We start from the raw sequence: 15,000 nt of genomic DNA, 5'->3' as shown, positions 1-15,000 counted from the left end.
TCTCCCCTCTGTTGCAAGTCTTGTGGATTCTTTGTAACCTTTTTTTTTGTGTGTGTGTGTGTGTGTGTGTGTGTGTGTGTGTGTGCGTGTGTGTGTGTGTGTGTGTGCGTGTGTGTGCGTGCGCTGTAATTGGAGCCTTAAATAGGTAAATAATTCATAACAACATTGATTTTAATTCTTTTTTTTTTTTTTAACACAGACGGTTTAAAAAAATCCCCAACATTCTCAGGGATTCAAAAGGGCCCCACTCATAAAAGTATTTTGATTTTGATTTTTTCATTTGATTTTTATTGACATCCAGGATCAGACATTCCTGTCCATTACATCATTTTCACATACATCATATATCTGTTGTCTGCCCTAAATGTCAAAATATTTTTTGTTTATATCCCAACCATACCACCCCCCCCCCCCCCAAAAAAAGAAAGAAACAGCAAAAAAAAACAAAGTAGTATCTACAAATACATCAATTAAATTAACAAAAAAAGAAATAATAATACATAATTCAAAAAAGTTTCATACATTTCATAACAACATTGATTTTAATTCTTTTTTTTTTTTTTTTACGCAGACGTTTAAAAAAAAATCCCCAACATTCTCAGGGATTCAAAAGGGCCCCACTCATAAAAGTTTTTTATTTTTTATTTATTTTTATTTTTAATTTTTATTGACATCCAGCATCAGACATTCCTATCCATTACATCATTTTCACATACATCATATATCTGTTGTCTGCCCTAAATGTCAAAATATTTTTTGTTTATATCCCAACCATACCCCCCCCCCCAAAAAAAGAAAGAAACAGCAAAAAAACAAAACAAAGTAGTATCTCCCGCACGCTGAGCATCGGCTCCCCACAGGGCTGTGTGCTGAGCCCCCTCCTCTACTGCCTTTACACCCATGACTGCAGTCCGGCCCACAGTGACAACCTTACCGTCAAGTTCGCCGACGATACCACAGTGGTCGGGCTCATCTCCAGGGGTGACGAGGCTGCCTACAGAGAGGAGGTCCTGAAGCTGACGGCCTGGTCTTCGGAGAACAACCTCGCTCTCAACACCAGCAAGACCAGAGAGATCATCGTCGACTTCAGGAGGAGCAGCACCGACCCTGCCCCCCTCTACATCAACGGCGAGCGTGTAGAGAGGGTCCACACCTTCAGGTACCTTGGAGTCCACATCTCTAAATGACTTCTCCTGGACAGTCAACACCACATCAATCATCAAGAAGGCTCAGCAGCGGCTACACTTCCTTAGAGTCCTCGGGAAGTACAACCTGAAGCCTGACCTGCTGCTGACCTTCTACCGCTCGTCCATCGAGAGCCTGCTGACCTACTGTATTACGGTATGGTACGGCAGCTGCACTGCAGCAGACAGGGAGAGGCTGCAAAGAGTGGTCAAGACGGCTCAGAAGATCATCGGCCGCCCTCTCCCCTCTCTGACGGACATCTACACCTCCCGCTGCCTCAACAGAGCCAGTGCCATCATCAAGGACAGCACCCACCCTGGCTCTGACCTGTTCCACCTGCTGCCCTCTGGGAAGCGCTACAGGTGCATTAAAACCAAAACAAACAGGCTAAAGAACAGCTTCTTCCCCAGGGCCATAACCATCCTGAACGGACTGCCCCATTGTCCCTCATAACTGCCTTCTCTTCGGTGCAATAACCCATTCCACCAACCACCCTGTTTTTTTTTGTTTTTTTTTTCATGTATATATTCATTTCACACCATATTCATTGCACTTCTACATTTTTTTTATATTTTTATATATTTGCACATTGTTTTTCTAGCATGCACACATCGCACTGTATGGAATGGCCTCAATCTCGTTACCTTGCGTAATGACAATAAAGCTGATTCTGATTCTGAGTCTGATCTACAAATACATCAATTAAATTAACAAAAAAAAGAAATAACAATACATAATTCAAAAAAGTTTAACACATTATTTTTTTTTTTACTTTCAACACATAAATCTAGATCAACTTCAGATCTATCCATCTATTATCATTTTTTAATAGGATTTTTTTTGTTTATTTGTTTTGTGCCCTTTTGGTCAAAGAAAACTTAGTATTTTTTTATGGCAAACGCTCCTAAATATGCAATATTTTCTCCATATCATATTTCAAAGTGGAATATCTGATGTGAAGGCAATAATTCATAACGACATTGATGTATTATTATTTTTAATTTTTTTTTCAGCATTGACAGCTTTAAAGTAAAAAACAGCCTGCATGGCAGCTTTGCGTTATTAGAGTCAAAATTTCAACTTATTTTTCGTTATATCTCACCTTTTATTGCACTTGTTTATGTTTTAGTATTTTATGAATGTGGCGCGGGCCGGAAATGGCCCCGGACCCACACATTGGACATCACTGCATTGTTGAGTGACGGTTTTGCATCTGTCACACTTACTGAATGAATAAAAATCAGTTAAGCGTCCAAACCTGTGAGCACACGCTTGTAGTTTCATAATCCCACGAGAAAAACTCCACGATTAGTTTGTAAAAGTAAGAATCACCCTCTTTACAAATCCCCCAGTCCGCCATTGTGATTAGAATCCGCCCTCTGATTGGCTGCGGCATCCCAAAGCCACGCCCACTCCTGAGCCCTACACTACACTGCAGTCTTCTCGTCCCACTTACCAGTTTTAACCCGGTCAACAATTAAATACCCTACTTTTGGCCCTTCACCCGTACTTTTTAAACTCAAAGTCCCTCATTTAGCCTCTTTCGAACGCGTGCGTCGTCGAGTGGAGAAGCGAACCATGGTTTTGAAGTCGGAAGACGGTGTCGGTAAGTTGTCAACTTAGCTAGCATGTTAGCTAATTAGCAGCTAATGCCGGTTAAACCTCAGCGATGGTCAACTGTTTCCTGTCTTTAAATGTCGCTGAAAGTGTGTAAACACAACTAATGTCGAGCTGCGGCCAAGCTCTTTGTCGACGGCACACAAGCGAGCCTTTATTAGTCAACTTGGACCCAGGCCACACTTGATGAGCTTCGGTGCTCATTGATTAGCTTGTCACGGGACAAGCGGTAAAAAATGGATGGATGGGTGGGTTATAATGGGCCCTTTTTTCAAAGCTTGAGTTTTTTTTAAAGTGGCTTTTCGTTTTAAAAATAGTCTCGACATGACGGACCGTTTTAAACGTCATCAAAGGCTTTGAAGTGAGTGACGTTTAGTTAGGTTTCCTGTCACTGCTACTCTGACATTTGGACTGAAATACTCTTTAATAACAGTAACGTGGATAGTAAATAGTCCAGTTCAGTGTGTTTAAATATAGCAACTAAGTATTACTGCAGCTATCGATTGTTTTAGTAATATATCTGAGTTTGTTTGATTAATCAATAATGCGTATGTTAGGGTAAATAGTTGAAATACAATTTTTTGTACTTGCCACTATTTACCTTTTTATTTAGTCTTTTTTCTTCTATTTGTCTTTTTTTTTGGCTTCTATTTACCTTCTCTTTACCTTGTATTTACCGTTTCACTTCTATTTACCTTTTATTTAACTTATAGTTATGTTCTTTTAGAATATTTTTCCCTTATTTATTTTCTCTTAGCTTCTATTTATATTTTTTTAAGCTTCTTTTGCCTTGTTTTACTTTCTATTTACTTTGTTTTACCTTCTATTTAACCTTTTTTTGCCTTTTATATATCTTATTTTACCTTTACCCATTTACTTTTTTTTTAACCATATTTTACCATTTATTTAAATACTATTTACCTTATTTTACCTTTTATTCATTTTCTGGCTAACATTTTTACCTTCTATTTACCCTTTACCTTCTTTTACCTTTTAATTAACTTGTTTTACCTTCTGTTTACCTTTTTTTTTTTTTACCTTCTTTGCCTTCTATTGGTCTTGTAACATTCTCCTTTAATTTTGTTTTACCTTCCAATTGTCCTTTACCTTCTATTTAACATGTTTACATTCTATTTACCTTGTTTTACCTTGTATTTAAATTCTATTTACCTTCTTTTACCTTTTATTTACCTTCTAGCTAACATTTTTACCTTATTTTACTTTCTTTTTACCCTTTACCTTCTAATAAACGTTTTACCTTTTGTTTACCTTTTTTTTTTTAACCTTATTTTGCCTTTTATTGACCTTGTAACCTTCTCCTTTAACTTTGTTTTACCTTCTAATTGCCCTTTACCTTCTTTTACCTTCTATTTAACATGTTTTACCTTCTTTTATGCGGTCCCGATTCGATATACATTTTTGAGTTACATTCATTAAACTATCAATCGAAGCAACAGAATATCTGATCGACTCAATCGATTTAATGATTAATGATTGCAGCTCTAGTTTATTAGTCAACTTGGACTGAGGCCATACTTGATGAGCTTCTATGCTCATTGATTAGCCTGTCACGGTTATAATGGGCCCTTTTTCAAAGCTTGCCTTTTTAGTGGCTTTTCGTTTTAAAAATAATCTCGACATGACGGACCGATTTAACATCATCAAAGGCTTTGAAGTGAGTGACGTTTAGTTATGCTTCCTGTCACCACTCCTCTGACATTTGGACTGAAATACTCTTTAATAACAGTAATGTGGATAGTAAATAGTCCAGTTCAGTGTGTTTAAATATAGCAACTAAAGCATACTAGGACTGCAGCTATCGATTGTTTTAGTAATCTATCTGAGTTTGATTAATCAATAATGCGTATTTTAAGGTAAATAGTTGAAATAAACAAATATGTTTGCACTTGCCATAACCATAATACACTTATTGTATCTTCTATTTGTCTTAAAAAATTTTTTAACCTCTTTTGGCTTCAATTTACCTTTCCTTTAACTTATAGTTATGTTCTTTTAGAATAATTTTCCTTTATTTTTTCTTACCTTCTATTTACCTTGTTTTGTCTTCTATTTACCTTGTTTTACCTTTTAGTTACTTTCTAGCTAACATTTTTACCTTCTGTTACCTTTAATTTACCTTTTACCTTCTAATTAACTTGTTTTACCTTCTGTTTATCTTATATTTTATCTTCTTTTGCCTTCCTTTGACCTTTTTGTAACCTTTTCCTTTGTTTTACCCTCCTTTAATTACCCTTTACCTTATTTTACCTTCCATTTACCTTGTTTTAACTTTGATTTGCCTTGTTTTATCTTTTAGTTACTTTCTAGCTAATTTTTTTACCTTCTGTTACCTTCTATTTACATTTTACTATCTTTTAGCTTCTAATTAACTTGTTTTACCTTCTGTTTACCTTTTTTTTTTTACCTTCTTTTGCCTTCTATTGACCTTTTTGTAACCTTCTCCTTTGTTTTACCTTTTAATTACGCTTTACCTTCTTTTACCTTCTATTTAACATGTTTAACCGTCTATTTACCTTTGTTTTACATTTTATATACCGTGTTGTACCTTTTATTTACCTTTACGCATTTACTTTTTTACCATCTTTTACCTTTTATTTAAATTGTATTTACCTTTTACCTTTTATTTACCTTCTAGCTAATGTTTCTACCTTATTTTACCTTCTATTTACCCTTTACCTTCTTTTACCTTCCAATAAACTTTTTACCTTCTGTTTACCTTTTTTTTTTTTTACCTTTCTTTTGTCTTCTATAGGGATGCAACTAACAACTAATTTGATAATTGATTAATCTGTCGATTATTACTTCGATTAATCGATTAATAATCGGATAAAAGAGACAAACTAAATTTCTATCCTTTCCAGTATTTTATTGGGGGGAAAAACAGCATACTGGCACCATGCTTATTTTGATTATTGTTTCTCAGCTGTTTGTAAATGTTGCAGTTTATAAATAAAGGTTTATAAAAATAAAAAAAGTAGCCTCTGCACATGGGCATAGCATAGATCTAACGAATCGATGACTAAATTAATCGCCAACAATTTTTATAATCGATTAGTTGTTGCAGCCCTAGTCTTCTATTGACCTTCTTGTAACCTTCTCCTTTAACTTTGTTTTACCTTTTTAATTGCCCTTTACCTTCTTTTACCTTCTATTTCACATGTTTTACCTTCTTTTATGCGGTCCCGATTTTATAAACATTTTTGAGTTACATTCATTAAACTATCAATCGAAGCAACAGATCTTAAACTTTTTTCTGATCGACTCAATCGATTTAATGATTAATGATTGCAGCTCTAGTTTATTAGTCAACTTGGACTGAGGCCACACTTGATGAGCTTCTATGCTCATTGATTAGCCTGTCACGGTTATAATGGGCCCTTTTTCAAAGTTTGCATTTTAGTGGCTTTTCGTTTTAAAAATACCGGTAGTCTCGACATGCCGGACCGTTTTAGCGTCATCAAAGGCTTTGAAGTGAGTGACGTTTAGTTATGCTTCCTGTCACCACTCCTCTGACATTTGGACTGAAATACTCTTTAATAACAGTACCGTGGAGAGTAAATAGTCCAGTTCAGTGTGTTTAAATATAGCAACTAAAACATACTCGGACTGCAGCTATCGATTGTTTTAGTAATCTATCTGAGTTTGATTAATCAATAATGCGTATTTTAGGGTAAATAGTTGAAATAAACAAATATGTTTGTACTAGCCATAACCGTGATACACTTCTTTTATCTTCTATTTGTCTCATATATATATATTTTTTTACCTCTTTTGGCTTCTATTTACCTTTTTTTTCACCTTCTATTTACCTTTTATTTAACTTATAGTTATGTTCTTGTTGAATCTTTTTCCCTTATTTATTTTCTCTTAGCTTCTATTTACCTTTTTCAAGCTTCTTTTACCTTTTTATTTAACCTTCTACTTACCTTGTTTTATCTTTTAGTTACTTTCTAGATAACATTTTTACCTTTTGTTACCTTCTATTTACCTTTTACATTTTTTTTTTACCTTCTAATTAACTTGTTTTACCTTCTGTTTACCTTATATTTTACCTTCTTTTGCCTTCTATTGACCTTTTTGTAACTTCCTTTGCTTTACCTTCTAATTACCCTTTATCTTCTTTTACCTTCTATTCATCTTGTTTTAACTTCTATTTACCTTGTTTTATCTTTTAGTTACTTTCTAGCTAACATTTTTTACCTTCTTTTACCTTCTAATTAACATGTTTTACCTTCTGTTTACCTTATGTTTGACCTTATTTTGCCTTATATTGACCTTTTTGTAACCTTCTCCTTTGTTTTACCTTCTAATTACCCGTTACCTTCTTTTACCTTCTATTTAACATGTTTCACCGTCTATTTACCTTTGTTTTACATTTTATATACCTTGTACCTTTTATTTACCTTCTTTTACCTTTACCCAGTTACTGTTTTACCATCTTTTACATTTTATTTAAATTGTTTTATCTTCTTTTACCTTTTATTTACCTTCTAGCTAACATTTCTACCTTATTTTACCTTCTATCTACCCTTTACCTTCTTTTACCTTCTTTTTTTACCTTTTGTCTTCTATTGACCTTCTTGTAACCTTCTCCTTTAACTTTGTTTTACCTTTTAATTGCCCTTTACCTTCTTTTATGCGGTCCCGATTTTTATAAACATTTTTGAGTTACATTTATTAAACTATCAATCGAAGCAACAGCATATAAACTTAAGCTTTTTTCTGATTGAATCAATCGATTTAATGATTAATGATTGCTGCCCTAGTTTATACAGGAAATTACAACTATGCTGCCTCTGTGTAGACTCGAAGTGGGGGAAATATTACACTTTTAGATGCATCGCGATTCAGAGATGGACGATTATAAAATTGATTAGTAAACATCAATAATTGATAATGTATTTATTGTAAATAAAGTAATGCAGACAGTTCTAAAATGTGTCTGACTGCACCGAGCCACCTCACGAGAGATTAAAGATGTATTGATAATCGATTTTTTAAAAATAAAATCGTAGATCCTGAATCGTAATCGAATTGCGAGGTTCCCAAAGATTCCCCACCTCCAGTGTGTAGACTACAAGCACCATATCTTAACTTTGCACAGGGACTAAGAACTAGTGTTGGGTGATTGTGTAGGTGTACCTAATGTTGTGGCCCTCTGGTCAACATCATCATCGGCTCAGTCTTTCCCTCCAGCAGCCACGTGTCTGCAGTGCACTTTAGTCTTTCCTCCTAGTGAATGCGTCCAGTCTCTCACCATAACCTCAAGATTATATCACGTTGTGCCGAGCTGGCCGTCCTATGCGCCAGCTGCTGTGGAAGGGACAATTCCTGCATTCTGGCGGTTGCCAGATGGATGACCAAACGAGTCAAAACACTTTCCTTTTTTTTTTCTTCCCCGACTAAACTGTTTTGGCCTGGGGGCCTGGGTCAGCTGCCACCCTGCCCCTTCCCATCTTTCATTTGTGGGCATTAGCATGTGATGACAACAATGATCTGCCTAACTATTGAGATGTTGTATGTTTGAAGCGGTGGTGATTACATTATTAGTTTTTTTTTAATTAGTTCCAACTCTTTACATTACAACACACACGTCAAGAGTCCCAGCATATGAAACCACCTCCTAACTCTGAAGGAACCTGATTTTCAGTCTGTTTACCGAGCTAAACTTCACACACCGATATTTGCCAAAAATTGCGTATCGGCAAGGCATGGGAAAATGCCGATCCAGATCCAGTTTAAAAAAAAAACTCCGGTCCGTGTTTTCCAACGCACCGATTTAAATAATACATTCCACTTTTCTGCTGCTCCGTAATTTCCGTTCCGCATTTTCCAGCACACCTTCAACACATCCACAGGTCTGTGAATTCTCACGCAGTTGCTTTTAGCTGCTGGCATTACACGACAGGCTCTTCTCACTCTTTCCTGTGTCTCCCTCTCACAGACAGCAAGTGCACCTTCTTACACACGTCACATACTGTCACGTCATACGTCACATACGTATACGTCCTCCCCGAGCAGAGAGGTAGCAGCATGGCTAACGTTAGCTGTGATGCTAGCGCAGCCGTGCGAGTAACGCTCCCTCTAAGGTGCTCGCCTGTGCAATTGCGCACTGTTTAAGCGTCCTCTGCGCATAGCAAATCTATGCCACGCACAAAATCAAATAAAAAAATAAGTGCATAACACTTTTCGACACACGGACACGACAGAGAAAACAGTTTTCGTCATCATTGTTCAAATATTGTGACGTCTGACGAGACGCTTATCTCCATTCGGTGCCACACGCCCACACCATCAAAATGCCGAGGCAAAAATTTCCACATCAACACCGTATGAAAAAATTAGTGATTTTTTTAGTTGTGATTTCCTTCTCTGCATGAAAGTTTAAAAGTAGCATATATTAATGCAGTATGAAGAAGAATGTTTTAATGTAGACATGCAAGCCTTGAAAGAAAATTTTTAAAATCAAGACTACATTTCCTGCAAATGGGTGCATTTCTACCCTATATTTTAACTTTAGATTTATTCTCATATCAAACTCTTTTGGCCGTCTTTTTGACACTTACATCCGACGCCCCCCTCCACACCCTGGATTATAAATAATGTAAATAATTCAATGTGATTATCTTGTGTGATGACTGTATTATGATGATAGTATATATCTGATAGTATATATCTGTATCATGAATAGGGCTGCAGCTAACGATTATTTTTCTATCGATTAATCTATAGATTATTTTTTCGATTAATCGGTTAATCTATAGATTATTTTTTCGATTAATCTATAGATTATTTTTCCTTTTACCGATTATTTTTTTTATTTAAAATGAAGAGGAAAAAATAAATGTAGGCCAGTTTTTTCAAAAGGCATGGCTTTTATTTACAAAAAAAAAAGTATGGCCACTCAGTCAACATTGACAACAACATGACAAAATATTCTGTAACAATGTAAACATTTAAAACTTTTAACATTTAACAAAATTAAAAGTAGCTTATTTGCTTTTTAATGTGCAAATATAAAAGTAAACATCCAGTGCAAATCTTAATATTCTGGAATAGTATAAGCATTTAAAAAGTAAAAGTATTGCTTATTTTGCTTTAAAATGTGCAAAAATAAAGATAAACATCCAATACAAAAAAGTGCAAAACGGAAATATTCTGTAACAAGTGTAAACATTTCAACAAAAGTAAAAGTATTGCTTATTTGCTAAAATGTGCAAAAATAAAGCTAAACATCCAATACAAAAAAGTGTACAGTGTAAACATTTCAACAAAAGTAAAAGTATTGCTTATTTTGCTTAATAACACAATGATAGTATGATTAAAGTGAAAGTTAATTGTTGGTTTGTACATAGTATATGTAACTGTTAATGTTGTAAAAGGTATTTGCACAACTAATTAACGTTAGCGTTTGTGACACGTCTTGTGCCGTGGGGTTCTTTCAGGACCGACAGACTGAACGCCAGACGGCTTTGCCAGGTTTACAATCTTTTAATTTTACACAAAGTCTTTTCTCTTCCAACTCTTTTCTCTTTCTTTCCTCGCTTTTCAGCTCCTCTTCCTCGCTCGCTCGTCGTCCCCTGTCTCTTGCGGTGTCGCTCCCGGCGCGCCCCGCCTCGCCGCTCGCTCGCCGCCGCCGCCGCCTCTCCACAGCGTTAAAGAGGAGCGCGTCTTTGTAAACACTGAACAGGCACGCCAAACGCGCCTCTCAGAGCAAACGGTGCTTTAGTTTATGAATTTACAACGCAGATACAAATGACACATTCATGTTTTTGTGTAATAATGACAACGTATACGCACGCGGACGATTGACTTGTTGATGGTGATGGCAAGAACGCTGTCGGGGGTTTTCTTTTCAAATGTTCGTTCATAGCCGTTGTGCTGCTATGATAGGCCATTTCCGCTCGACACAGTGTGCATACAACAACATTATTAGGCCGTTTATTGAAATACTCGGACACTTTTGACGACTTTTGGCGTGCTTTTTTCCCCTCGCTCGCATCGTCTGCTTTGCGCTCCGCCATGACAGTAGTGTGACGTAAATATGCGACGCGCCGACGCACAAAAACGGCGTCGACGTATTTACGTAACCGATGACGTCGACTACGTCGACGCGTCGTTTCAGCCTTAATCATGAATCAATTTAAGTTGAAAAACTTATTTGGGTGTTACCATTTAGTGGTCAATTGTACGGAATATGTACTTCACTGTGCAACCTACTAATAAAAGTCTCAATCAATCAATCAAAACACATCATACTGCTGTGATTATATGCATCAAGTGTTCATTCAAGGCTAAGGCAAAATATCGAGATATACCGTATTTTCCGCACTATAAGGCGCACCTAAAAACCACAAATTTTCTCAAAAGCTAACAGTGCGCCTTATAACCCGGTGCGCTTTATTACGATTAATTTTCATAAAGTTTCGATCTCGCAACTTCGGTAAACAGCCGCCATCTTTTTTCCCGGTAGAACAGGAAGCGCTTCTTCTTCTACGCAAGCAACCGCCAAGGAAAGCACCCGCCCCCATAGAACAGGAAGCGCTTTAAGCAACCACCCGCCCCCGGAAGAAGAAGAAAAAACGCGCGGATATCACCGTACGTTTCATTTCCTGTTTACATCTGTAAAGACCACAAAATGGCTCCTACTAAGCGATCCGGTTCATAAAAAGACGCAATCTCTCCATCCGCACACGGATTACTACCGTATTTCACAGCAACTGATATTCCTGTGAACTGCACTGTGGAACGGGAGCACGTACGGTGAATATTCGCACCACAGGGAATGAGAAGTCATCCTTCACTGTGGTTCTAGCTTGCCATGCTAACTTCCACCCATGGTGATATTCAAAAGGAAGACCTTGCCAAAAGAGACCTTTCCAGCCGGCGTCATCATAAAAGCTAACTCGAAGGGATGGATGGATGAAGAAAAGATGAGCGAGTGGTTAAGGGAAGTTTACGCGAAGAGGCCGGGTGGCTTTTTTCACACAGCTCCGAAGGCGAACACACCTTCACTAAGACGGGCAGATAGCGCCGGTCGACATACGCCAACATCTGCCAGTGGATCGTAAATGCCTGGGCAGATAGTTTCGGTCACAACTGTGGTCCGAGCTTTCCGGAAGGCAGGATTCACAGAACTGCTGCACAACAACAGCGACACTGAATCCGATGACTTCGACGAGGCGGAGCCGGCCATTTTTGGATCCCACGCTTGCGCAACTTTTCAATTCGGACACCGAAGACGAAGAATTCGAAGGATTTACGAATGAAGAATAACTTCAGAAGGTGAGCGCTATGTTTATTTTGTGTGTTGTGACATTAACGTTCGAGCAACATTATGTTGCTATTTATTGCTCTACACCATTTTGAATTTTACTATGTTTGTGATTGCACATTTGCGTACATTTTGGGACAGAGTTGTTAGAACGCTGGTTTTCAATATATTATTAAAGTTTGACTGAACTATCTGACTGTTTTTTTGACATTCACTTTAGCGCAGCGTTTTTTTGACATTCACTTTAGCGCAGCGTAGGCGCGGCTTATAGTCCGGGGCGGCTTATTGGTGGACAAAATTATGAAATATGTAATTCATAGAAGGTGCGGCTAATAATCCGGTGCGCCTTATAGTGCGGAAAATACGGTATATATCGTGTATCGCAATATGGCCTTAAAATATCGCAATATTAAAAAAAGGCCATATCGCCCAGCCCTAGTTCAATGATGCCATTTCTGTTTGTCATGTATAATTTTGTCTATTTTGTGTTTATCCTTGAATAAACAGGTCCGTTTCTTGTTACCAACCATTGTGTATTATTCAAACTCCCCTAATTCAGCTGGCTAGTTGTTATCAAGAGTACTAAAACCCTTTTCAACATGATTCTGACAACTAAGTAGGCTAAATAACTTTAAACTTTAATAAATGCTCGGATAGGCCAGTATCGGTCAGTATCGGTATCGGTCAGTATCGGTATCGGATCGGAAATGCAAAAACAATATCGGTATCGGATCGGAAGTGCAAAAACCTGGATCGGGACATCCCTACTCAGGGACACACATTTTTTCATGCCCCCCCCCTTAAGTTAATGTTTATTTTTTTTCATCTATGTGCCAAGATTATTGGTGTGAATATTTGGGCACCTAACAATTTGTCGCCATCACGTCTCCACCTTGTCGCTGCCACCACCGCCTGGGGGGGGGGCAATAGACTACAGACTGTGGTGGAGTAGGCCGGCTTCGTCGTGTGAAGAAGCCTACAACTTTTGGTTGTGTTTTCCGCTCCATTTGCTGAATGGTGATATACGATATCATACCTGCCAACTACTCCGGTTTTCCCGTAATTAGTACGGTTTTCATCAACCTATTCCGGGTTACGGTTGCAGTGATTAAAAAATACAGTTTTTCATTAATTAAAAAAATATTTAAAAAAAAAAGTTTTATTCACGAAATCGCGTAACAACAATGACAATCGACACTGCTTCCCGCAACTTCCTATCGAGCCATTCCGAATGCCATGCGCGAGGCTATTTATAGCACCGCTGGCAATCACGAGGCACCAGTTGCCATTGTTTCCAAACGAGCAAACGATCATGGAATCAGCCGGAGAAAAATCGCAAACGAGTCTTAAACCGAAAAGAAAACTGCAGTCATTCCGTGAAGAATATTCAAAAGCCTATCCGGGAATAATTATCCGTTCAAAAAGGGTGAAAACTACGCGAATTGCACCTTGTGCAGACAAGATTTTTCGATCGGACACGGAGGAATTAGCGATGTAAAAGACCACGCTGGGACAAAAAAACACAAGTCTAATGCCGTTGCTAGCGATACAAGTGGAAAACTTTCAACGTTTTTCGTCGCCCAAACAGATTCTTTGGATGTGATAAATGCCGGAGTTTTATTTACGGAGGCAATAATTGAGCATGGACTTCCAATCGCACTGGCTGATCACATGGGACAGTTATTTCGGAAAATGTTTCCCGACTCGAAAATCGCCAAAAAATATGGATGATTCAGTGTCTTGGAACAGAATCCTCAAAAAGTATGGCCGATGTCATGAAGACGGAACCATTTAGCATGTCGACTGGCGGCAGCACCGATTATGACGATGTAAAACTGTACCCCATTTGTGTTCGATATTTCGATGACGACATTGGAAAAGTATTGTCAGTACTTCTGTCTTTGAGGGAATGCAATACGGCTTCCACAGGCGAAAACATTTACAAAATACTCGCGGAAGAAATAGACTCAAACGAAATTCCTTGGCAGAATTTGGTTTGCTTTGCTGCCGATAATGCTGCAGTGATGATGGGATCTAAAAAGGGTGTTGCAGCTTTCATTACGGAAATGTCTCCTTCGGTTTACATCGCCGGTAAGTACAGTTCGTAACATAAAAAAACTCACAAAACATAAAATTTTAAGTAAATCTTTTATTACATAAACAATAAATCAAATCAAAATGTATTTCTGTGTACAGTATATCTTTTTATTTGTGATAACGATAACATGTTCAAAACAAAATAATTTCAAACTATTGAAGTTAGCTTACAGAATAAACATATCAATCAACCCATATGATTTTTGCTGTAATATTTTTGTTTTGAAAAGTCACTGTGACTGATAGAAAAGTGATGGTTTTAGCAACATTTTAACCTGTCTGAATGCTAATAATCATTTTGCGTCGGCGAAGCCCCCCTGAATTCCCTACCAGGACTTTGTCCTGGACCTACCGGGGCCTGCGGCCCCTGGACCCTGGCTACTAGGTTTTTCTGATTTCAAAAGTTGGCAGGTATGCGATATATATCTCGATATTTTTTCCGTAAAGTAAAAACAAAACAATCCTAGTTACCTGAGATACTAAAATAATGACTTACTGTAAGTACGGTAAGCGTTTGCAATAAGTGTTTGAAAAAAAAGAGTTAAAAGTGGGGCCACATGCTGACATATGCTCAACTCATCATGCTTAATTTATTACAGCATTTAGGAAGCCTGTAGTTGATTTTTATTATGTAAATGTTATATTTTTATCAACATGCGATATCAGGGACCCTGCCATTCAAAACTAGGCTACTACATTACTAATGATTAATGTAACTATAGCTAAAAAATATTGTACAATAGCAATAGGAGAGACTATTCATCCATGAACACCATGGAGTTCATGTAGGCTTGATGATGCAGTTA

The 15,000-nt window shown here is 37.5% G+C and overlaps 1 protein-coding gene across 2 annotated transcripts in view; it reads left to right on the top strand.

Moving 5' to 3' along the window:
* Positions 1-15,000, top strand: part of cyth1b (cytohesin 1b) — a 56,452-nt gene that overhangs the window by 10,425 nt on the left and 31,027 nt on the right. The window contains exon 1 of one of the 2 annotated variants that reach the window (XM_061931759.2): positions 2,579-2,791. The exons of the other annotated variant lie outside the window; for it this stretch is intronic. Within the exon in view, the coding sequence (XP_061787743.1) occupies positions 2,764-2,791 (28 nt within the window). The 5' untranslated portion in view covers positions 2,579-2,763. Of the gene's footprint in view, positions 1-2,578; positions 2,792-15,000 lie in introns of those variants that run through there. 2 annotated transcript variants of the gene reach the window in all.

This window comes from Nerophis lumbriciformis, linkage group LG39 (assembly GCF_033978685.3).
Source record: "Nerophis lumbriciformis linkage group LG39, RoL_Nlum_v2.1, whole genome shotgun sequence".
NCBI lineage: Eukaryota > Metazoa > Chordata > Actinopteri > Syngnathiformes > Syngnathidae > Nerophis > Nerophis lumbriciformis.
Note: the sequence above shows the minus strand (reverse complement) of the source record. Positions and strands in the feature narration are given on the sequence as shown.